Source organism: Peromyscus maniculatus, chromosome 21 (assembly GCF_049852395.1).
Source record: "Peromyscus maniculatus bairdii isolate BWxNUB_F1_BW_parent chromosome 21, HU_Pman_BW_mat_3.1, whole genome shotgun sequence".
Classification (NCBI taxonomy): Eukaryota; Metazoa; Chordata; class Mammalia; order Rodentia; family Cricetidae; genus Peromyscus; species Peromyscus maniculatus.
Genome location: NC_134872.1, coordinates 9,442,297 through 9,464,511, shown reverse-complemented (window position 1 = coordinate 9,464,511; position 22,215 = coordinate 9,442,297). Strand labels below are relative to the sequence as shown.

At 47.0% G+C, this 22,215-nt stretch overlaps 1 protein-coding gene across 3 annotated transcripts in view; it reads right to left on the bottom strand.

Moving 5' to 3' along the window:
* The window catches only part of Ubash3a (ubiquitin associated and SH3 domain containing A), a 34,096-nt gene extending 20,454 nt beyond the window's left edge, over window positions 1–13,642 (bottom strand). For 2 of the 3 annotated variants that reach the window (XM_042265839.2, XM_076558477.1), the window contains exons 1-6: window positions 13,457–13,641; window positions 11,075–11,128; window positions 6,717–6,903; window positions 5,336–5,534; window positions 2,337–2,506; window positions 776–984 (exon numbers count right to left, since the gene is read on the bottom strand). In XM_042265839.2, the coding sequence (XP_042121773.2) occupies window positions 776–984; window positions 2,337–2,506; window positions 5,336–5,534; window positions 6,717–6,903; window positions 11,075–11,128; window positions 13,457–13,569 (932 nt within the window). In that variant the 5' untranslated portion in view covers window positions 13,570–13,641. Of the gene's footprint in view, window positions 1–775; window positions 985–2,336; window positions 2,507–5,335; window positions 5,535–6,716; window positions 6,904–11,074; window positions 11,129–13,456 lie in introns of all 3 variants that reach the window. The other variant, XM_042265840.2, reaches the window with a different exon arrangement.
* Window positions 13,643–22,215: the final 8,573 nt, after the last annotated feature.

The window sequence follows — 22,215 nt, the reverse complement described above, 5'->3', positions numbered from 1 at the left end:
AAAACGGGAGAGGAGACAGATATGTTGAGGGAGGAACCAATAACTTCAAACAGCAACACCACCCTAGTTCTGATCATTCTGAAAATCCTTAGCCTTGACAGATGGTGCTAAATGCTAAAATAAAGAGATCGGCCAACTGTGCCGGGAGAAACGAACCATCAGGACAATACCAGCTTCCAGGAAGTACATTTCACCAACAACCACATGAGCTTAGGGAAGGATCACAGCCTTGTAGGACCCCAAGCAGAGGACCCAGTTAAATTTGTGTCATTTGGTTCTAGAACACTAGAAAATTGCTAACCCTCCTTAGAATGCTACGAGGCCCAGCTCTGACCTCTGTGTGCACTGTGTGTTGTCCATAAGAAGGAAGTATTGGGGCTGGAGAGATGGCTCAGTGGTTAAGAGCACTGGCTGTTCTTCCAGAGGTCCTGAGTTCAATTCCCAGCAGCCACATGGTGGCTCACAACCATCCATAATGAGATCTGGTGCCCTCTTCTGGCCTGTAAGCATGCATGTAGGCAGAACACTGTAGACATAATAAATAAATCTTTAAAAAAAAAGAAGGAAGTATTTCACAGTACTATCTCAGAAGAGCAACTGAAGCCATCTGATTTCCAGAGGGTTATCAGCAGAACCATAAATGGATCATATGTGTACTATGTGGGCAGAGGAACAATGTGGCCAGCATGGGGACTGTTTTTCAAAGGACAGAACCCCCATCACCACCGTGCCCACTGTTTCAGGTGGTAACTGGCACAGAGAGGGCAGTTCTTACCTGTGCTTAACCCAGGTGTCAGCCTCATTGGCTCGCTCTGTGTAGTTCTCCGGCAAGAAGCCCCGGCAGCCAGTCCGATGTGAGATCCCGAGGGCCCAGCCCTCACTGGCTTCCTCCTGCTGAGTGGGGTCCACGAAGATGTAGTCACCAGGCCTGAGCATCAGCTCGTCTTCGTTCTGGGGTTTGTACTGGAACAGCGCCTTCAGGGTCTAGAAAGGAGGCGGTAGCCCCATGTCTTAGTGAGGGTTTGGCTAGGAATCAGTTTCAGCGGGAAGCCAGATACCTCCTGGCTAGCCTTCTGGCTCCTCTGAGGTGTCTTATGCCCACAAGCCCCCATCATGCCTTTGCCTAATGATACACAATGTGGAGCCGGTGTGTAACAGTGTGAAACAGTACCAAATCCCAAAAAGTTTAATGTCTGTCTTCCTTTCTTTTACCCATCCTTTTGGGTACCCATCCACCAATCCACTTGTCCATTCATTTATCTGCCCAACAACATGTTTGTTCATCTTTTCGTTCACCCGCCACCCATCCACCCATCCATTCTTCTGTCCATCTACTCACACACCCATTTTCCCACCCATTCACCCATCATCTATCCCTCCATCTACTTTTTCATTCATCTGTCCATTCATCTGCCCACTCATTTTCCCATTCATCCATCTGTCTAGTCAGCCATCTGTCCATTTATCTACTCATCCATCCACCTGCCTACCCACCTCTCAATTAATTAATTAATTCATTCATTTGTTCATTCACTCAGCTACCCATTCCTCTCCTCATCCATCCATCTACCCATCCATTCAGACATCTGTCTATCCACCTGTGCATCATTCCACCCATTATCCATCTATCCACTTATGCATCCACCCACCCATCCATTCGTCTGTCATCCACTCACCTACCCATTTTTATCATCCATCCATCCATCCATCCATCCATCCATCCATCCATCCATCCATCCATCCATCCATCCATCTATCCATCCATATGTCTATCCATCCACGTATTCAACTACCTACCCAACCACCTACCCATTTATCCATTCATCCATCATTTATCCATGTATCTGTTTCTCTTAGAGGAAAGACCTTACAGTGTGACCAAATGTGTATATCCACCCTCCTTGGTGTGAAGCTATTCACAACTTCTCTTATGACAGGGAATTTGGTGACTCCTTCATACTTATTCCCTGTGTAACGTACTTTCTTCCTCAACTAATCAGCTCTTAGGAAAGAAATCTTGGAATGAAGCCTACCAAAATCATTACACAGGGTGAATTAATAAGCAAACCACATATTAACACATCTTGACAATGGGCTTTTCTAATACCACGGGAGAGCTTTCATTGTCTTTTGAAATGATTGTGCATGGCCAATTCAGCTATAACTGAATGCTACTTCTAAACTGCACAAGAGGAGAGGGATCTAGCAGAGGGGAGGCCCCTCTTCTCTTCAGGGAGGGTTGTAGAAGTGAGTGCTGACAGAGGAGCATTTATTTATTCACCTCCTACCAGCAACCAAGGCTGGGCTAGCCCGCCAGGCAGTCCGGGTCCTCTCACCTGGTAGTGCACAAAACGCATGTCTCGGGAGTACAGGGCAGCTGTCCACTGGCAGGTGTGGCTGGGCTGGATGGCTCTGGCCAGCTGCTCTAGGGTCCTTTGGTGGTGAGGGTAGAACTTATGGGCCAAGGTCAGGTGCAGCTGCTTGGTGCAGGGCTTGACGCTGCAGTCTGTGGAGTCAAGGAAATGCAGGATGCTGAGTATCTCACCCTGAATGTCAACTGGACATAGGCTGCTAGGTACCCATTCTGAGTGTCAGGTGAGAAGAGGGGTGCTGAAAGGTGTCCCCGAATGTCAGTCCTGCCTGCCTGGCACAGACAGAAACTCTATTTGGTCCTGCCTGGGTTATACCATGCCTGCTCCTCAGTGTTGGCGTTTTCTCGACAAGGCAAGGACTGGGTTCTCCCTGTTAGGAAGGATGTGGTTGGATGCTTGCAGAGTTTTTGAAGAAAAACAAAAGGCAGGCACAGAGATGTGGCTCAGGTCTTCAGAGCTCTTAGTCTGCATGCTAGTTTAAATGATAGGAATGTAGTGAACGACTCCTTCATTCTCTGGTGCACACACGACAGGGCCTAGACTCCAGGACTAGGTTTTGTTTCGGTTTTAGTTAGAGACAGCATCTCGTGTGTCCTAGACTGCATTGAACTTGTTATGTAGCTGAGGATGACCTTGAACTTCTGATCCTCCTGTCCCTATCTCCTGAGTGCCAGGATCATAAGTGTACACTCCCGTACATGGTTTGTGTGTTGCCGGGGATTGAACCTAGGGCCTCACTGTGGCTAGGCAAACCCTCTGAGCTACATCCTCACCCCAGACCAGTGCCTTTTGCTTGAAGCAGAGTCTCAGGAAGACACTTCCTTGAGCAATGGCCTGTAAAAGCCGCAGCATGTCTAATGTTCATTTGCCTTTCCTCACTGGCAGCCCTGGCAGTGCCGAGGCCCAGTCTCTGGGATGGCCTCTAACCTTGAGAACCCCTTGGCTCCTGGTTGGCTTGTGAGTCTTTCAGGTTGATAAAGAACAGAGAGTGGCGTCCCCGGGACAGCCAGGTCTGGGGTCAGCTGGATCACAAAGCATTTCAGACTCTGAGGAGGCAGTCTGGTGTCTTCACAGGAATGGCACAGACTTGGCTGTGGAGAGACCTGACCTCACCTTTGTCCTTGTCGCCACAGGGGCCTTGACTGGGCAGTCATGCTCTGACTTGGGTTCCTTTTTGATAGCCAGGACTTGAGGACAAAGAGAGCTGGTTCCAGACTCTGGAGTCCACGGAGGACTTTCAATGCCCTAAAGCTGCTTGCCACGTCTCCGTGCAGGCCATGAAGCAAACAGGACTTGTCATCCCCCTAATGAAAGTTCTGGAAGGTGCGGGCACCATGATGCTAGGGTCACCACAGCATTCTCCACACAGGGGACTTTAGCACCAGCTAGACCCTGGCTAGAGGTCCCTGAACCCCAAGCTTCTGGGAAAGCAGCCCGCGAAGGTGGCATGAAGGTGTGTGTAGGTGATGGGAAATTCCTTTCGTGACCCTTTTCAGCAGTTGGGGAGAGTGGGTTCCCCTTGTGAGTCAGCACAGCCTGGAAAAGATCTGGTCTGGCTTCCCCGGAGACCCAGGGGTGAGTCATGCTGACTTTGTAATAGGCTTTTGTTTTTCCTCTGTTGCCCTGTGTCCCTGGGTTCAGTTTCACCGAGAGGGCTGGTGTGGGCAGGAAGGGACTCAGGACACTTCTGAGCTGTCATCCCAGGAGAGTCTCCTCGCCTCTCTCGGGTCAGACTGAGGCATAACCTAGGAAGGCAGGGAGAGCCTGTTCGGGGTCAGCAGATGGATAGAGCTCAGGGCCAGCTCTCCCAGGAAGTGAGGCTTATTATCAACACAGAGCCCTGGTCATGTTCAATGAGGCAGAATGCTCAGTTCCAGGCCACCAGCATAGGGGAGCATGGCACTCATTTCCTGCTGCAACAGGATATCAAAACTGGGTGGCGTAAAACAACAGTTTATTGTCTTAGAAATCTGGAGGCCAGAAGTTCAAAATCCAGGTGTGGACAGGGCTACATTCCTTCTGAAGGCTCTGGGGGTGGGTCCTTTGGTGTCACCCAGCTCCTAGTGGCCCCAGGCATCCCTTGGCTATGGTTCTATCCCACCCATCTTTGCCTCTGTGGTCAAGTGGCCTCCTTGTCATCGCCATGTGTTCTTTTCAGGACACCAGTTATTGATGTAGGGTCACTTTACCCCAGTGTGACCTCATCTTAACTAATAGCATCTTTAAAGAGCCCACTGTTAAATAAGGTCCCATTCTGAGGTTCCTGGTGGGAGGGGACCTTGTGTAAACTAGTATAGGGATGCTGGATAGGGATCCTGGATAGGGATCTTGGATAGGGATTCCTGCTGGGCAGTGTAGTTTCCTCATTATTCTTCCCTCTCTCCCTTCCCTTTCTTTCTTTCTTTCTTTCTTTCTTTCTTTCTTTCTTTCTTTCTTTCTTTCTTTCTTTCTTTCTTTCTTTCTTCTCTCTCTCTCTCTCTCTCTCTCTCTCTCTCTCTCTCTCTCTCTCTCTCTCTCTCTTCCTTTCTTTCTGAGACAGGGTCTCATGTAATAAAGGTATGACTCACACTTGTTATGTTGTGAAGGATGTCCTTGAACTTCTGATCCCCCCCCCTCCCTGCTTTCCAGATTACAGGTATGTGGACCTTATGCCTGGGATACATAGCACTGAGGATTGAACCTCATGTCCAGGCCAGCACTCTTCCCAACTGATATACACCCCTGGAACTTCCTTCCCCCTTTTAAGGTGAGGCCTACAAGACCCATCGAGGGGCATGGAGATGGGTGTCTGTCTGAGGGCAGTGGCTGGAGTGCTGTTTCTGGACAAGAACCAAACTGGCCTCTGGAGGTTGGACATTAAAGAGCCATCACCGCAGACAGGAGCTGGTCCACCAAAGCCTTAGGTATGGCTCTCCTGGGACCCAAAGGGTATGATGTGTCTGCCCACAGCTGGGGTGCCCTACCTGCCAAGACTGATGCCTCCGTGGCAAACGCCATGGCGAATTCTCTGATGACATCAGCAGGGCTGTCGTTGATGAAGAAGCCGAGGTAGCTGATAGAAGAATGGAGAACAAGAGGAACCTGGGTAGGAAAGGAGCTCAGGATCCTGTCCCCTGCACGCCTCAGAGCCTCATACAAACACTCCACCTTATGGTCTTCACACTAAGGGAAGAGAAGCAGAGAATGGGTGTCCTCAGTGTTTGCTGAATTAACTCACCTGTTGAGAATCAAGGCTTAATCACAATGGGCTGTTCTCCATCCAAGGCACGGGGATACTCCCCATGCAGCCCCTGCAGTTATGGAGTAACGGGTCGCCACCCCCATGCTTTCTGCTTGGTTATTTGAGGCATCTTGGGTAAGAGTCTCTCTGGAATATAATCTCCTTTACGTGCCTAGGTTGGAACTCCCCTGTCACTGTCCCCTGTCACCTCCCCAGTCACTCCTCTTTCCTTCTGTGCTCCTTGCTTGTCTCAGTGTGCATGTGCTAGCTTCTGGAAGTCTCCAGTCAACTCGGAGGAAGCTCATGGTGTCCCATGGGCTCCCAGCTCAGACCCCCAGAAAGCAACGGTTTAGTTCTGTCCCCAGAGATCTCTCAGTCTCAGGCACACAGAGGTGCTTTGTGGATGCTCGGGAGGTGTTGTTTCCCAGGAGACAGCTTCTGGAAGCTTCCTTCTTGCACATTATGCCTCTAGCACCGTGGAGTGGCAGGAGAAGGCTCTGCCTGGCTGTCCCGAGATCAGGCGGGCCCTTCTCTAGCTCATCAGACAGAGGTATAGAGGAAATGGCTTTGGGTCTTCCTCCTTGTACTCAGACCTTCTCTTTGCCAGTAACTGTGCATCCTCTTGTCTTGGCAATGGTGCCCGGGGAGGCTGCTGACTTGACCTTTTTTTTTTTTCCTCAGAGGGCCAGGCCCTGACATAGGGAAGACCCTGGTTATGTCCAACCCAAATCAGTATTCTTCAATACTTCAATATTGTTATCACTCAGGGGGCTCTTGCTTTGTTCAGGACTTCACTAATCTCTCGGTGGCTAAGGACCAGGGCAGCATCTGCCTTCCTAGGGGCATATCACCCTCATAGCACCCTAGAGATACTGACAGAAAGACACAGAGAGCCTGAGGTTGTACCTCCTTCTGCCTGGGGAGCTGAACACTCTAAAATGAATTGGGTCCTGAAGGATGAATTGAAGTTGGCCAGAGAAAGGAAAAGATCCCCACCAAGGAGCCAGCTCATGCTAGTGTCTTGATTAAAACAAATCAGTTTGTGTTCTATTGCTGCCTAGTTACTAGAGACAATTGGCATTAGCTGCTCTGGTGAACGCTGAAGGCCTCTGGGGTGGACTCACCGTGAAAAAGTCACAGAGTGTCACGTGAGGGAAGACCTCATGAGCTCTGTTCTTCGCACACTGGCGCTTGCTCTCCCTCCAGAACTCTTGGAGTTTTTCCAGCAAGGGCCCTGTGGGGCAGAGGAAGAGGGAGTACTCCTGGGGGATGGGGTCATCCAGAGAAGGGTCACTGCAGTGGCCATGCAGCCTGCAACAGAAAATGCCATCATATCAACCGGAGCTGTCCCCATTGAGGACATGCAACAGCAGGGGCGCCAGCTCAGAGTTAGGGGCATGCCGCTGTCACGGAAACGTATTGGTGCTGTGGCTATCCCTTAAAGATGGAGTCCAGTCGTGGAGCTGTGTGGCTCCAGGCTAGACCAATGCATACCTGTCCTCAGCCCCATTAAAGTCTGCCTATACAACCAAAGACCGAGGGGCTCAGACCCCAGTCTTCGGGAGAGTCCTGGTCTAGGTACCTTTCTGATATAGAAACATGGAAAAATTTTCACATTTTAACTTCACCACAGACTTCAAATTAAGTGGAAAAATTGAAACCACAGAAGACTGGACAAAATTTAGGTGAATACTGCTTTTTTTTTCTTTTTTCTTTTGATTCAAGAAATATTTATATTAAAAGAGCATTTATTTATTTAATTTATTGAGGCAGAGCTGTCCACACCCCAGGTGGGTCTGGTGGTGAGTCTGCTCCTCTGGGCCTCCTCACTGCTGGGGTTACAGGTGTGAGCCACCACACCTGGCTAAGAAAATCACTCTAGAGACAAGAAAAATGGATGCACAGCACCAAATAGAAGTTTATCACAAAACAGGTAAAAACTGAAAAGAAACAATTTCTCTTTATTGGTCAAGTTAACGTAGGCATCTATTAAAAAGGTTCAAGGCTATTTTCCACGTGTCTGAAGTGCAGCAAGACCACAGGCTAGAGCTCTGCCGCCCTTACTTAGCCCGCACGTGCAGAGGAAAACACTCAGTGTCTTCATAATCCTGCCCTAAGACATTTGTTTGTCCCCCGGGGAAGAGCAAGAAGCACAGGCCAAAATGCACATGGGAAAATCCCTGTAAGGCAATAGCTAGTCTGTTGTTAGCTTGCTTAACACGCACACATTGCGATTACAGCTTTGAGAATTCCCTGTGACAGACACTTGCCTCTGATGTCATGTTAGGGCTAGGAAGTGTGGTGCTGTCACTGGGCTGACACCTTGTGTGTAAACCCATTCCCTTGATGGTGATGTGGAAAGGGGAGGGGCCTGCACACCTCTTGGCTCCCTTGGTGCCTCTTTCCTGAGTTCACCCCAATGGTGTATTTGCAGCAGGTCCATCAAACACGTGTGTGCTTGTATCAATCATGAGCTCTTTTGTGTGGAGAATAGACATCCAAATACATTGCCAGTGTGAGGCTTTCCAAGGCTGCCTCATGACCATCTTACACATACGGAACATTGCTTCCAGCTATTTCCAAAACCAGGGATGTTTCATTTATTTATTTATTTATTTTGTCGGAGCTGAGGACCGAACTCAGGGCCTTACACTTGCTAGGCAAGAGCTCTACCACTGAGCTAAATCCCCAAACCCTCCAGGGACATTTTAACTGCTTTCCCTTTTCCAAAGCTTCCAGCACGGTGATCAGGGGCTCCGTGTGTATCTGATCCTTTAAGATCTCTGCACAGAGGTGGAACCGTGTGGAGCCAGGTGGTCAACTTCCCACGTTCCCAGTGCTGAGGGACACTGCACACTGCCTCCCACAGACATGAGCGGCTCCCACCTCCTCCCCGTCCCAACAGCATCCAAGGTACTTTTGGATTTAATGGTGTAATCTGTGCTTCCCTAGTTCCTGTAGGGTGTCAGGACTACTCTCAGATAAGTGCAGGCGACCTGGCTTCATCCCTCTTCCTTGGTGAGTCACATTGGCTAGGCTGTTACTGGCAGGTGACATCCAGGCTCCTCCCAGCACTGAGCTGGGCTTATAGTGTATCGTCTGAATCTGGAGGCTGGGACTCTGGGCATTCCCCGCATCTTGTAGAGACCCTGCTTGTCCACCCTCAGTCTGCAGTCAGACTGCCAGGACTCTGGGCATTCCTCTCTCCAGTGGAGGCCCTGAATGTGTGCCCTCTGCTTACACGCCCTCTGCCTGTGAGTCCTGCCTGCGCCCCCTCTGCCTGTGCACACTTGGCCTGTGGTCTTATAAGAAGAGGTTCTCCTAGAACACAGAACCCCGAGATCCATTCACAAGCTTCTACCCAGTGCTGGAAGAATTTTTGTTCTGTTTTGGTAAGGCTGGGAATGGAGCCTGGGATGGTAAATATTGGTTGTTCATTTGCCCGACTCTAGAATCAATCCTAAAGACAAAGTGCCGGGCTCGTTCATGAGGGAACTTCTAGGCTGGGTCCACTGAGGAAGGAAGACTCAACCTGAATGAGTGGCACCATCCCATGGACACGGGGGTATGGGGCTGGGTCAAATGGAGAGAGTGAGCTGAGCACCAGCAGGGTGTGTGTGTGTGGTACCTGAGTGTGCTTCATGCATTCATTGCTCTCAGCTTTCTTACTGTGGATACAAAGAGACCAGCTGCCTCACACTCCCGCTTCATGGCTTTCCCGCCATGACAGAGTGCACACCCAAACACTCCCAGATAAGCCTTTCTTCTTTAAGTTGCTCTTGTCAGGCATTTGATCTCAGCAACAGGAAAGGAAACTAACGCAGAACCCAGGTCCCCATGCACACTCGCTCGCTCGCTCGCTCGCTCGCTCACACTCGCTCAGCAAGCCCTCAGCACGGAGCCACAGCCAAGCCCAGGATCTGCTTTTTGCTGTTTGGTTTTCACTGTGGCTACTTCAGATAGGAGCAGGAGGGACTTCCCAGCGGGGTGGAAGGATGGCGTCAGGTTACACCAAGGCCGGGAGGAGCTCCTAAGAGTAAGGATCCCCACCACCCAAAGGCAAGAGGCTGAGGTGATGGGCAGGTGACTGGAGTGGGAGTTAAGGAGGGTCATCCTTCCCTAACCCCCTTCCAGGTGTATCCCAGATACCATGGGGATTCATGACTGTCTTTAAATTCTCCCATCTGCAGTGGCCTGATAGCGTGGTGAAGTTTTTTTTTTTTTTTTTTTTGGTTCTTTCAAGACAGGGTTTCTCTGTGTGGTTTTAGTGCCTGTCCTGGATCTCGCTCTGTAGGCCAGGCTGGCCTCGAACTCACAGAGATCCGCCTGACTCTGCCTCCCGAGTGCTGGGATTAAAGGCATGCGCCACCACTGCCCGGCGAAATTTTTTTAAATTTATTTTTTAATTACACTCATAATAGTCATTAATTACACTCATGATATTAATTACATTTGTGGTATTCATTGATTACATCCGAAGTATTCATTCAATAATTATATTTATGATATTCATTAATTACATTAATTGTATTGATTTATTACATTCATAATATTGTGTCCTGATACTACTGTCCATTTGTGGGGTTTTTCCATCATACAAAACAGAGATTCTATACTTAGGAAATCATTGCTCTATGTTCCTTTCTGCCCTGTCTTGAGATAACATCTAATCTTTCTGTCTCTATGAATTTGTATATTCTATATATTTCATGTAATACAGCTCTATAGTATTTGTCCTTTTTTTTTTAAATATAAAAGCATTTTATGTACAACTTTGGGAGAATTTAATACTCAGCCTGAACATAAAAACAGGTTATAATTTAAAAGTCCAAGGTTATTTTAAACAGTAAAATATTTTCTCTGTAGAAAATAGTATAAATGATAACATTTCCCAATAAGCCCTTTTAAGCCAAATGATAGCTGAATTATACATATAAATACTGATTAGATTCTGGGATACAGAAGAGACCTGTCTTCATCTGTTCAGAGAGCTATGTTTTACTTAAGTTGTATAAATGAGATTCCTATTCATCTTTCCCTTCACTGTTTGATTTACGGCAGACATTTTTCTATAGGCTAATCCATAATCTAAAAAGATTTTAGCCTCCCCTCCTGAAAGTACGCCAGCTGGTGAATTTTATATCAACAAAAATGACGCCTTCCTACTTATTTAACATATATCGTAAACAAAAACCTTTTTTTGAGTCAAATTTGGATTATGCTAATGCACTAGGGGTGGAACCCAGCATGCTGGGCAGGATCCACCTGGAGCCCTAAATCTGGCTTTTAAGTCAGAAAATCTCTCAATATCTCAAGGAAGGTAATATTACTTCCCTGGGCTCAGGGGGGGCTTGGGTGGGAATGGGTGTCATTTTGCTACACATCACAGACAATCCCCATCCCCGAGGGCCCACCCAGGGAACAGAGTCCAGGTGGGGGTCCCCCAACTCCCACGTAGGCCTGCAGCTCCCACCCCACTCACCAGTCTGCAGCCTCCTCTGCGGTCTTCCTCCCCGTGGCCGCCAGCGCTTTGAGCCTGCGGATCGGATCGTGAACACAGGATGGTCAAGGCCCAGTCGTTTTTTTCCTTTGGAAGGGGTGAGTTCTAATAGTGAAGTGGTTGCTCACCCATGCTGTGTCCTACCAGGGCCAAGCTGCTGGACTTCCCAACAGGTGCCTTTATGCCAAGATCTCGGGGGATCGAACCCAGAGCCTTGCACTTACTAGGCAAGCGCTCTACCACTGAGCTAAATCCCCAACCCCGGATCTCCATCTTTCACACAGTGATTCATGTCCCAACTTGCCTCCCACCCCTACCCCGTTCCCACGGTTTGACCTCTTCTTCCTGGGCCCTGGAGTCCTAGAACTCAAGACCTCTGTCCTCTCTTGCTTTCTCTCTGCATCCTGCTACCCTGCAACAAAGCCCAATCCTATCTCCCTGTGGCTGCTAAAGTCAGCTGGGCCGGGCTGTACTCCTGGCTCTCACGTGCCTCCCTGACACATGCAGCCCCACCCCAGTTGCTCATCAGGAAGCATCCCTGACCCAACCACTGGACAGACTGGTCCACATCCCTCTCCTGTGTCCCCCCCACTCTCAAATGCTCCTTGGGGCTTTCCTCGGGGCTCCATGTGCTGTATTCATTCTGGGACCTGGGATGTAGATATGTTGACTTGAATTTGGCTGAGGTAGGTTAAACAGAGCAGAGTGGCCCACAGACCCAGCAGTCATTGGCTGATACCGCGGTCCCCATTGGAACCCAACGTGGTGCTACCCAGAACTACAGCTATTTGTGGGGATGTAGTTACCCGGAGAGGCCATGACAGAGAGGCCATGCCATGGGCCCTACTCAGAGCCCCGCCTGAGAGCAAGCATGAAGACATGTCGGTGTTTATTGTTTGAGCTAGCGGGGATTTTGAAGGCGAGCCCACCACACAGCTTGAGCAGCAAAACAGTGGCTCTGGGAGGCATTGGGAGCTGGCTCCTGAGCTAGGCTCGCCACAGGGTATTCTTTAGGCTGTTGCTGTTTTGTTTTTTTTTTTTAATTTAATCTTATTTAACTCTTTTGGCCCCCCCCCCTGCTACCCAGTTCCCAAATAAATCACACATGGGGGCTTAATATTACTTATAAATGCCCAGCCTTAGCTTGGCTTGTTTCTTGCCAGCTTTCCTTAAATTATCCTGTCTACCTTCTACCTCTGGACTTTTCCTGTTCTCTTTTTCTGTATACCTTTCTTTCTTACTCCATTACTGGTTGGGTAGCTGGCACCTGATGATCTTTCTCCTTCTCAGGATACTTTTTTTTCCTCCCAGATTTCTCCTTCTATTTATCCTCTCTGCCTGCCAGCCCCGCCTATTTCTCTCCCCTGCCTCACCATTGGCTGTTCAGCTCTTTATCAGGTGTTTTAGACAGGCAGAGTAACAGAGTTTCACAGAGTTAAACAAATGCAACATAAAAAAGTAACACACCTTAAAATAATATTCCCCAACATTAGGCCTTGGTATTCTCATCTGCAGCGGGATGGTGAACAAGTGACTGATGGCTTCCTGATGGACTGGGTTCTGTTCCCCATTTGGTGACAACAAAGCCCCTCCTGATATTAGGAGAAGGGACTAGCTTCAATACCATGTCCTCCACACTGGCCAGGGTCTTTTTTTTTATCTCATTGAAGGTTGCGCTTGGCTCACTCCCTGAGCTCTGGGCTCCCAGAAGCACACTTCTCACTTGTGTCTCCCTAGGAATAAGGACTACAGCTAAGAAGCAGACTTGCAATGGATGATGTGATCATGGTCAGCAGTATCTCTGCCCTCTCTGTGCGTGGAGACTTGGACGAGCCAGGTGGTGCCCAGTCTGGCATTCTCTGGAATTTCTCACCCATTCTCTTTTGTTACCGGATATTCCAGATATTTTTCCCTAGAGACAAATGGTTTTCCCTGGGCGGCTTAGAAACTCGAATGGTAGTTCTATCAGGGAGTCCTAGCCATAGAAGCTCATATCAGGGTCAGATACCCTGAGCCTCACCTTTGGAGTCATTGATCTGCAGGAGTTACATCTGCCCTCACTCTCCCCCAAACTCCACAAGTGGGCAGCCGGAGACCCACATGGCTTCCACTGTGCACATGTTTCAGAGGCTCTATTAGTCAGGGGGAAGAGCTGATCTTTCAAGGGTCAAGACCATCCCAGGTATAAACAGGAGGAAGGGGCCCCCTCTTTTGAGACACCGTCTCTCACTGTGGGGTGACCACTTTACCAGGAAGTCAGCAACATCTGCTTATCAAGTGGCTGGCGTGGCAGGTGGTGCAGGGGAGGGGTCTACCTGGGCAGGGAAGCCAGGCTGGAGGGCCTTGGCCGCGGCAAATACTCACGCGGTATGTGTGGGGAAGCCCATGGCTAGGAGGGGGTCCAGGAGCGAGGAGGTGTTACGGCCCTTGAGCTTGTTGGAGACCTTGGCATAGAGCTGCGTCTCCCCCGCAGCCATGTCTTCCTGCTTGCTGGGCAAGAGGCGCCTGCTCACTGCCAGGACCAGATAAAGTGAGGGCGGCGAAGGAGGCAGGCTGAGGCTGTGAAGAAAAACCTCAAGGCTTGTTTGATCTTTCTGACACAAGCGAATATCCTGTTTGCACAATGATTGGGCTTGAATTCTCCCGGTGGGTCCACAGCGGCGTCTTCCAAACCCACCTGCTCCCGCAGCGGGGTCTGCCCTGAAGTTCATCACTGGGATCTGCTGTGTACCTGGGAAGCATTTGGGAGGAGGGATATCTGAGAAGGTGGAGGAAGCAGAAGTCTGGAACAGGCTTCTCTTGTGGGTTCCACTGGGCACCCACCCCAAGCCACCCTGGACCTTAGCCTCCATGTCTGCAGACAAGACCCTGAAATTCACTCCTTGCACCGTCCCTGCTTGCTGTAAAATCTTAGAAAAACATTTTTTGTTTTTTAAAATTTTTATTGACCTTTTTTTTTTTTTTAAGTAAGAACTTTTAAAGTCCAGTGCTATGTACGTAGCATGAGGAATTTCCATAAAGTGAGCACATCCCCTCTTTCCCCCAGGACCAATGAAACCACAATGTAAAACCTAGGGCATTTTCATTTTACACCCCTCTCTAAAGGGACGGTTGGCAGTGTCTGGAAACATCTGTGGTTGTCAAAATCTGAGAGGGGCAGGAACATGGTGACAACTAGTGGATGTCAACCACAGCTGCCGCCAGCTGCCACAGTACCCAGGACAGTCTGTACAGCAAAGAGCAAACTTGTCCAGTGCAAGCAATGCAGGTTATGAAACCCTGTTCCAGAACTTTCCATTCCCCCAGAGGATCTGCCCCACCCAGCCTCTTTTTGTGGGTTCCCCCTCCCCCACAAATCTCCTCATGCTGCTAGAACACTGGAACACGTGCAGTGTCACAGCATGCTTCTTTTCTTTCTTTTGTGGTGGCGGGAATTGAACTCAGGGTCCCAACCATGGCAGGCAAGTGCTTCAACCCTTTGGCTCTTCGTGTCCTGATTCTTGGCTTGAAATGATGTCTGTGGGAGTTAGCCATGCTCTTGCTTGCTCTGTAGTTCATTCACTGCTGTCGTTACATCCTGCTAGACAGCATCTTTTTCCTCCATCGATACAGGCAGAGGTGACAGTCTGCCCTCTGGCCAGCAGAGGATGGGAAGCCTGGCGTTTTCAGCCCTCTGGTCTGTGCACAGAAGCATCTCACTGCGGTTGCAATTTGCATTTCCCCGAAGGACTAGGACACCAGTGCTGTGGCACAGGCTTACTGGCCTGGGATTAGCCTCTCTGGGGGAAGAGTCTGCTTGGATCTCCCTGCTCGTTTCCGCCCTTGCGCTGCTGGTTTTTATTTTTTTATTTTATTTTTTCAAATAAATTAAAAAAAAAAAAAAACCTCTGTGGAAGCTCTGGTTGGCATCTTCCGCCCCCTGTTTGAGAAAATGTTGTTTATCCGCATCGGTGAACACGGCGTCTTCCTCTCTGTTCTAGAAAAGTCTGCTGTTGCGGCCATTCCTGTTTAGCTCAGTGCCGGGTAGAAACCACTTTGTGTATGGTGTGAGGTCAGGCTAAAGGTTCTTTATTTTCCCTTTGGCAAGACCTGTACACGCCAGTGGATTGCCAGCTACGTGACCGACAGATGTCGTTTACTTCTGGCTCTGTCGTGTTCTCTCGTCCGATTTATTCATTTTTGTGTTCGTTCACTCTTTAGGTACCGATGGTGTGGGAGTGCTCTGATTTTGTGTCTGCGAGACTGTTCTACATTCTTAGCCGCGTGTGCGCCGTGGAGGGTGCCGATGACTCACATACATGTCAGTCACCTGTCAATAGCCAGGCACTGTAGTTCCCCGGAAAGAGCTGCTGTTTCACTAATGGTGCCGGCGAACGGCACAGCATGGATGGAGTTCATTCAAAATGGAGGACGGGCTTAAACATAAAATCTGAAACTTCAACCCTCCCCAAAGAAAACCTAGAAGAAAAATGTACATTGTGTTTTAGAGTATAGAGCTTTCTTAGGGCATAACAAGCATAATCCATGATCTTTTATTGTTCCACATAGGGCTTCATCAAAGTCGTAAACGTCGACTCTTTGAAAAGTATCATAAAGGAAACGAAAGAAAAGGTAAGCCACAGAGTGGGAGAAAATGTTCTCCGCCTACGTACTTGGTCTGATACCCAGAATATACAGTGTATATGCAAAGTATGCATTCTTACAGCTAAGGAGAGAACCAATAAGCAAGGTTGGAATTAGGACAGCATCTAAATGACACCTGACGAAGAAGACTTGGGAGCAGTTGTGAAGGATGTCCAGCCTCACTCATAACTGAAGGATGTAAATAAAGACCACAGCACATACCCACAGTACCAGCTAGATTTGGAGCTCAAGTCAAAAGGACCAACAAGGTCAAACTTTAACGAGGCGAGGAAACGCTTCAAACACCCACGTTTTTTAGTGAGATTATTATTTATCCAACCACTTTGGAAAACATGTTGACACTATGTCTTATAAAGGTCAACCAACATACACTGACTCCGTGATCAATTCTGATCTGAGATTTTACCAAGGAAAAGTGAAAATGTGTGCCCCCACAAAAAACCATCTTTAAACATCCACGGTGGCTTTATTCATCATAGTCCCAAACCGGACAGGATCCAAACAGTCCAAGTGAGACCCAACTGCTAACAGACACACAGAGTCGTGAGCTCATGGAGCAGTGATCACCCACAGGAAGAACCATTGCCCTGTTTCCTGCAGCATGAACAAACAGAGGAGCTCATCGCACTGAGTGCCGGGGCCAGGCACCATCACACTTGCTGTGTAGATTTACTTAGGTGCCATTTTAGACAAGATAAGATTGAGCTACAGTTTCAGAGAGCAGATCAGCAGTTGCCTGAGGTAGGGTGGGAGTGAGTTAAGGGCTGAGGGACATAAGTAGTGTTTATACAATCGACTTTTTTTTCTCCCAAGACTACCAAGCTGAGTACTTGGAAAGGGCACCTTTTGATGAAACTGATTTTAAAAAAAGAGAAATGAAAGGAATGCTAAAGACAATAAAAACTGATGCATTAATTAATTTATTTTTTTTGTCAGAAACAATCTGTGAGGTTAGATTGAATCTGCATATCATTTGAGAAGAATTGACATTTTAATAGTATTATGTCTTCAATGCCAGGAATATGGTATAGCTCTTTACTTAATTTCTTCTAGTAGTGTTTTGTAATTTTCAGGTTTTTTCTTTTTTTTAAGGTCTATTTATTTATTTGTTTGTTTGTTTATTATACAACATTCTCCCTGCAGATATCCCTGCAGGCCAGAAGAGGGCACCAGATCTCATTACAGATGGTTGTGAGCCACCATGTGGGTGCTGGGAATTGAACTCAGGACCTCTGGAAGAGCAGCCAGTGCTCTTAACCTCTGAGCCATCTCTTCATCCCCCTGTCTCTTTCTTTTATTAAATTAAATATTTTATTTATGATTTTTTGTGTGTGAGCGTGTCTGTTGTCTACCTGTGGATGCATGCAGGCCCTGGCTTATATGTGGGGGCCAGGGGACAACATGGTAGGGCTGCTCCTTCCCCTCCATCTTTGTGTAGGTTCTAGAGATCAAACTCAGGTCATTAGGGCTGTACAATGAGTACTTTACCCACTGAGCCATCTCGCGGGCTCCTTCTGTTATGTTTTTGATGCTATTATAAATTATGTATATCTATCTATCTATCTATCTATCTATCTATCTATCTATCTATCTAGTCTATCTACACAGGTTTTCATATAGCTCAGGTTGTTGTTAAACTCATTATGCAGTTAAGTATGACCTTGAATTCCTGATCCTTCTGCCTCTACTTCCCAAATTCATGGATTCTAGGAGTGTACCACTATACCTGGTTTTAAATAATATTTAAATATATATTTAATCTTTATGTGCATGGGTACTTTTGCCTACATGAGTGTATGCACACCACATGTATGTCTGGTTCCCATGGAGGCCAGAAGAGGGCATCAGAACCCCTAAAACTGGAATAACAACCAGTTGTGAGCTACCACGATAATGTAAACTACCATGTGGATTTGGGGACCTGAATCCAGGCCCTCTGGAAGAGCACCCAGTGCTCTTAACTGCTGAGCCATCTCTCCAATCACTTGTAAATGATGCTTTAAAAACAATATCTATTCCTAATTGTTGGCAGTGGTAGAGACGTGCGACTGATTTTTGTATAAGGATCTTGCTAAAGAGTTGACTTATCACTCCTAGAACTCCAGGGATTCTTTGGCATTTTCTACGGATATCATGTGACCTGATCTCCAAATAATAGTGGCTTTCCTCTTCCTTTCAAACTGTTCTTGTAATTTGGGCTGTATATGATTTTATTGTACCATAATTTGCCATATTATTCCAGTGAAGGCAAAAGTGAGCTTTCTCAATGCCATATCAACCTTGTTTCCTAGGGTTAATCCTCAAGTCCCAACATGCTTTTCTATAAACATATATGCAATATGCATGTGTATGCTTATGCATTTTACTGTTGGGAACTCAGTGTACTAAAACTTGATTAAAGGGGTCTGTATCTGTGTCTGTGAACTCCCTTAGCTGACTCCTTTTGTTTTTTGTTTTTTCAAAGACAGGGTTTCTCTTTATTGTTGTTTTTTTTCTCCTTTCTTTTTATTTGTTCAATGTGTCCTTCACATCATGCATCTTGATCCTATTCATTTCCCTGTCCCTTTGCATCTGCCCTCTGCCCCTGCAACCCACCCCCTGGACTCCCTCCTCCCCAACCTCAAAGTAAAACAAAATTTAAGAGAATTTAAAATCTCGTCATGGAAGCTGCCGTGTGACACAGTGAGTCACGCAGTAAGTCCCTTTTTGTTCATGTAGCTTTACTTGCAAGTGTTCATTGCTTGCAGACCCGAAGCTGCAGGATCTCCACAACACAGGGCAACAACAGGGTATCCAAGAAGAGTCTCAGCGAGGGCCCAGCATTGATGGTGCAGTAGAAATCAGACCAGGGTTTCTCTGTATAGCTCCGACTGTCCTGAAACTCACTCTGCAGGCCAGGCTGGCCTTGAACTCACAAGATCTACCCACCTCTGCCTCCAGGGTGCTGGGATTAAAGGTATGCCCCACCACTATCTGGCATATTTCTTTTTTAATGGTGTCTGAGTCAGGTGATCCACACCTGGATTGCCCCTGGACTTTGTAGGTTTTGGTGCTCAAAGCCTGCACCCCTGTAGATCGGGGCTGGGTGCCCCACTCAGGACCAGTCTTCCCATAGACTAAAGAATGAGCTAAGGGGTGTCTCCCTTTCTCCCAGTTATCTGAATTTTTGTAAACACCATATAATTTCTCTTTTTAAAAAATATTTGTACAGATTTGTCAGTCAAATGTCCTGGGCCTAGAAGTTTCTTTGCTGGCAAGTTTTAATGTATGAATTAATTTATATAATCTGTTTTGTTAAATTGTTTTTCAAGGAATTTATCCCTTTTAACTTTCCTGACACAGGCTTGCTAGTCTTTAGTTCTTTTCACTTCTGCTGCAGGGGTTTCTGGGTAGAGATCATGCGGTATATATTACACTATCTTTACGTAATGAGCAAACCCTGGTGCTCCTATAAATTGTATCTTTTTAAAGATATCCATGATCGTGCTTTGTTGGTGGTAAATTATCACCATGCTTGTATACTCTTTCCTACTGGTTCTATATCCATAAGTCCTGCTAGATTTATTTATTGATTCTAATAATTTATCTTTAGAATCCTAGATATTGTCTATGAGTGATGGTGACATTTTATTTTATTATTTTTAAATTGTTATTCTTATCCGATTTTGAGTTATGGTGTCACCATGTAGCCCTGACTAGCCTGGAACTTGCTATGTAGACCAGGCTGGCCTTGAACTCACGGAGCTCCCTTTGCCTCTGCCTCCTGAGCACTGGGACTAAAGGTGTGCGCCACCACCACACTCAGCTTCATGTCCTTATTGCTCACCGGTTCTTACAGTTTTTCTTTATATAGTTCCTTCTTTTTCATCTCGTCTGTCCCTTTTTCCTCCCAATCTTCTTCTTTTCTCTGTCTGTTTGGCTTTCTTTCTGCCTTGATTGTACTATGTTGGACCCCAAATAAGATGCTGAATATATGTGATAACACCTCCATGCCACTCCCTCCATCAGAGGAGGGACTTCAATGTTTCACCTTTAAAATGTGAGTTTATTCTATTTATATTATAATGTCTTTAAACTTTTATTTAATTGAAAAATTATCTATCTATCTATCTATCGATCTATGACTTCTCAAATCAAATAGTCTCATTCTTTATTTTTAATTAAAAATTTTTTATTTGGGGGCTGGAGAGATGGCTCAGCAGTTAAGAGCACTGGCTGCTCTTCCAGAGGTCCTGAGTTCAATTCCCTGCCACATGGTGGCTCACAGCCATCTGTAATGGGATCTGATGCCCTCTTCTGGCCTGCAGGCATATGTGCAGAACACTCATACATAAAAATATTAATATATTTTTAAAATTTAAAGATTTTATTTGTGTGTTTGTGCACACACATGTGTGAGGGTGCCAGAAGAAGGTTTTGGGGATCCCCTGGAGCTGGAGTTACAGGCAGTTGTGAGCCTTTCAACATGGGTGCTGGGAACCAAACTCCATCCTCTGCAGGAGTAACAAGTGCCCTTTGAAATCGGATTTCCAGACTGTCCAGCATTCAGTGCAGCACTGTGTCTGTGAGATCACACCTGACGCCGGATTTGCCCAGTCTGCATATCTAAATCTACACCCTTTGATTCCTATCTCCTCACTTCTCACTCTGTCCCAACCCCACAACCACCATGTGGTTCTCTGCTACATTCTCCCTTTTGCATAGTCCACACCCAAGGGAAATCGGGTGGTCTCTTGCTCTGCGTGTCCATTTCCTTTGCCACGGAGACCTCCAGGCTTCCACCCCTTCTCCTTTTCCCCCTGAGGGACTCAAGGAGAATTTCCCAATCAATGTACTTATCTCGAATTTGAATGTTAGAAATAGACAAAGTTTGCTACCACCAAGGCAAAACTCATCTCTTGCTTCAAAGGGAACTAAGAGATAGTTCCTTGTGATTCATCTGGGAGTCACCTGGATCCGAGTTGCCCTGAATGACAACGCTTCACTGTGGAAACATTACACGAACTTTTTATAAGCAAAGAACAAAAGGCGGTCTAAAGGAAGGCATTTTCAAACCCATTGCCAGGGACATCAACTAGATGGGATGCAGGAAAGCGGAGACATCTCTCCCATAAGTCTCAGATGCTATCTGAGGACATTCTTAGCTTTGGGGTTGGCAGAAGCCAGTGGTCTGCTGAATTAATACATCCCAGGGGCTTTACTTGTTAGTTGAAAGGATGTTAGGTCCAACAAAGAGGTGGGCGATAAAGGACCGTGAAGGGATTAAAGATAGCCCAGGATAATTTGGTTCTTGACCCGCAACATTCCAACACACACACACACACACACACACACACACACACCACCCCATAAAGTTCTAGTCAGTCTATAAAATCTTCCACACAGGCGAGGCTTTGTGAGGTGTGTGTGCACAGGGCCTTCATCCCACATTACCCAGAGGAGAAAAAAGTCAATATGGGGTCTGATAAATAGCTCTATTCAAATATGATTTTTCTCTTCCAAATAATAATTTTGAACAATTACATCCATGTCTGTAATATATTAAAATATGAAATGTTTCTACTCATCTCTCTGTAATCCTAGAACTTGAGGCTGGGGCAGCAGAGTGGTGAGTTTGAGGCCAGCCTGGCCTACACGTGAGACTTTGATTCAGAACACAAAAGGAAGCAAGCAAACAAGAACAAAATAAAGGAGGGAGGGAGGGAGGGAGGAGACGGGGAAGAGGGAGGGAAAAGGTCATTCACATCAGCCAAGAAATCCTCTAGCTGTTTTATTCCTTTCCTCATACCTTAAATGTTGTCTTTCAGGTCAGACAGAGGAAGGAAGCCCTCCCTGTGGGCAGCTCATCTCAACACTCGCCCAAGAGAACTCGCTTGTGTGCAGGTGGTGCTGAGGGGGCTGGGAGACCCGTGTGACCTCTGCTTGCCTCCTTGTTGGCTTTGGCTGTCTGTGTGTCTATTCAGCACTGTTGGACCACTTAAGTTTCACAGTCAGCCCTTCTTGGCCCTGGTCACTGTGGGGATTGGGACAGAACATTCTAGGGGACCGTCTAAGATCGCCAATTAGGAGAAAGAAAAGAAAGCTTTAAGAGCCAAGTCTCCTATCGCCGGCTCAGTAAATATTTATTTTGGGATCGGGAGAGTAGTCATCGCTAAGGAAGGACCTGTAAGCGCGGAGAACTTTAGTCTTTGTCTTTTTGTTTTTCTGAGACAGGGTTTCTCTGTGTAGCCCTGCTGTCCTGGAACTCACTCTGTAGACCAGCCTGGCCTCGAACTCACAGAGATCCGCCTGCCTCTGCTTCCCGAGTACTGGGACTAAAGGAATGCACCACCACACCCAGCAGTTTCTGTCTTATTTATTTATTTATTTATTTATTTATTTATTTATTTATTTATTTATTTATTTATTTATTTATTTATTCATTCATTCGTTTGTTTTCTATGTATTATTTATTTTACAACCCAACCACTGTTTCTCCT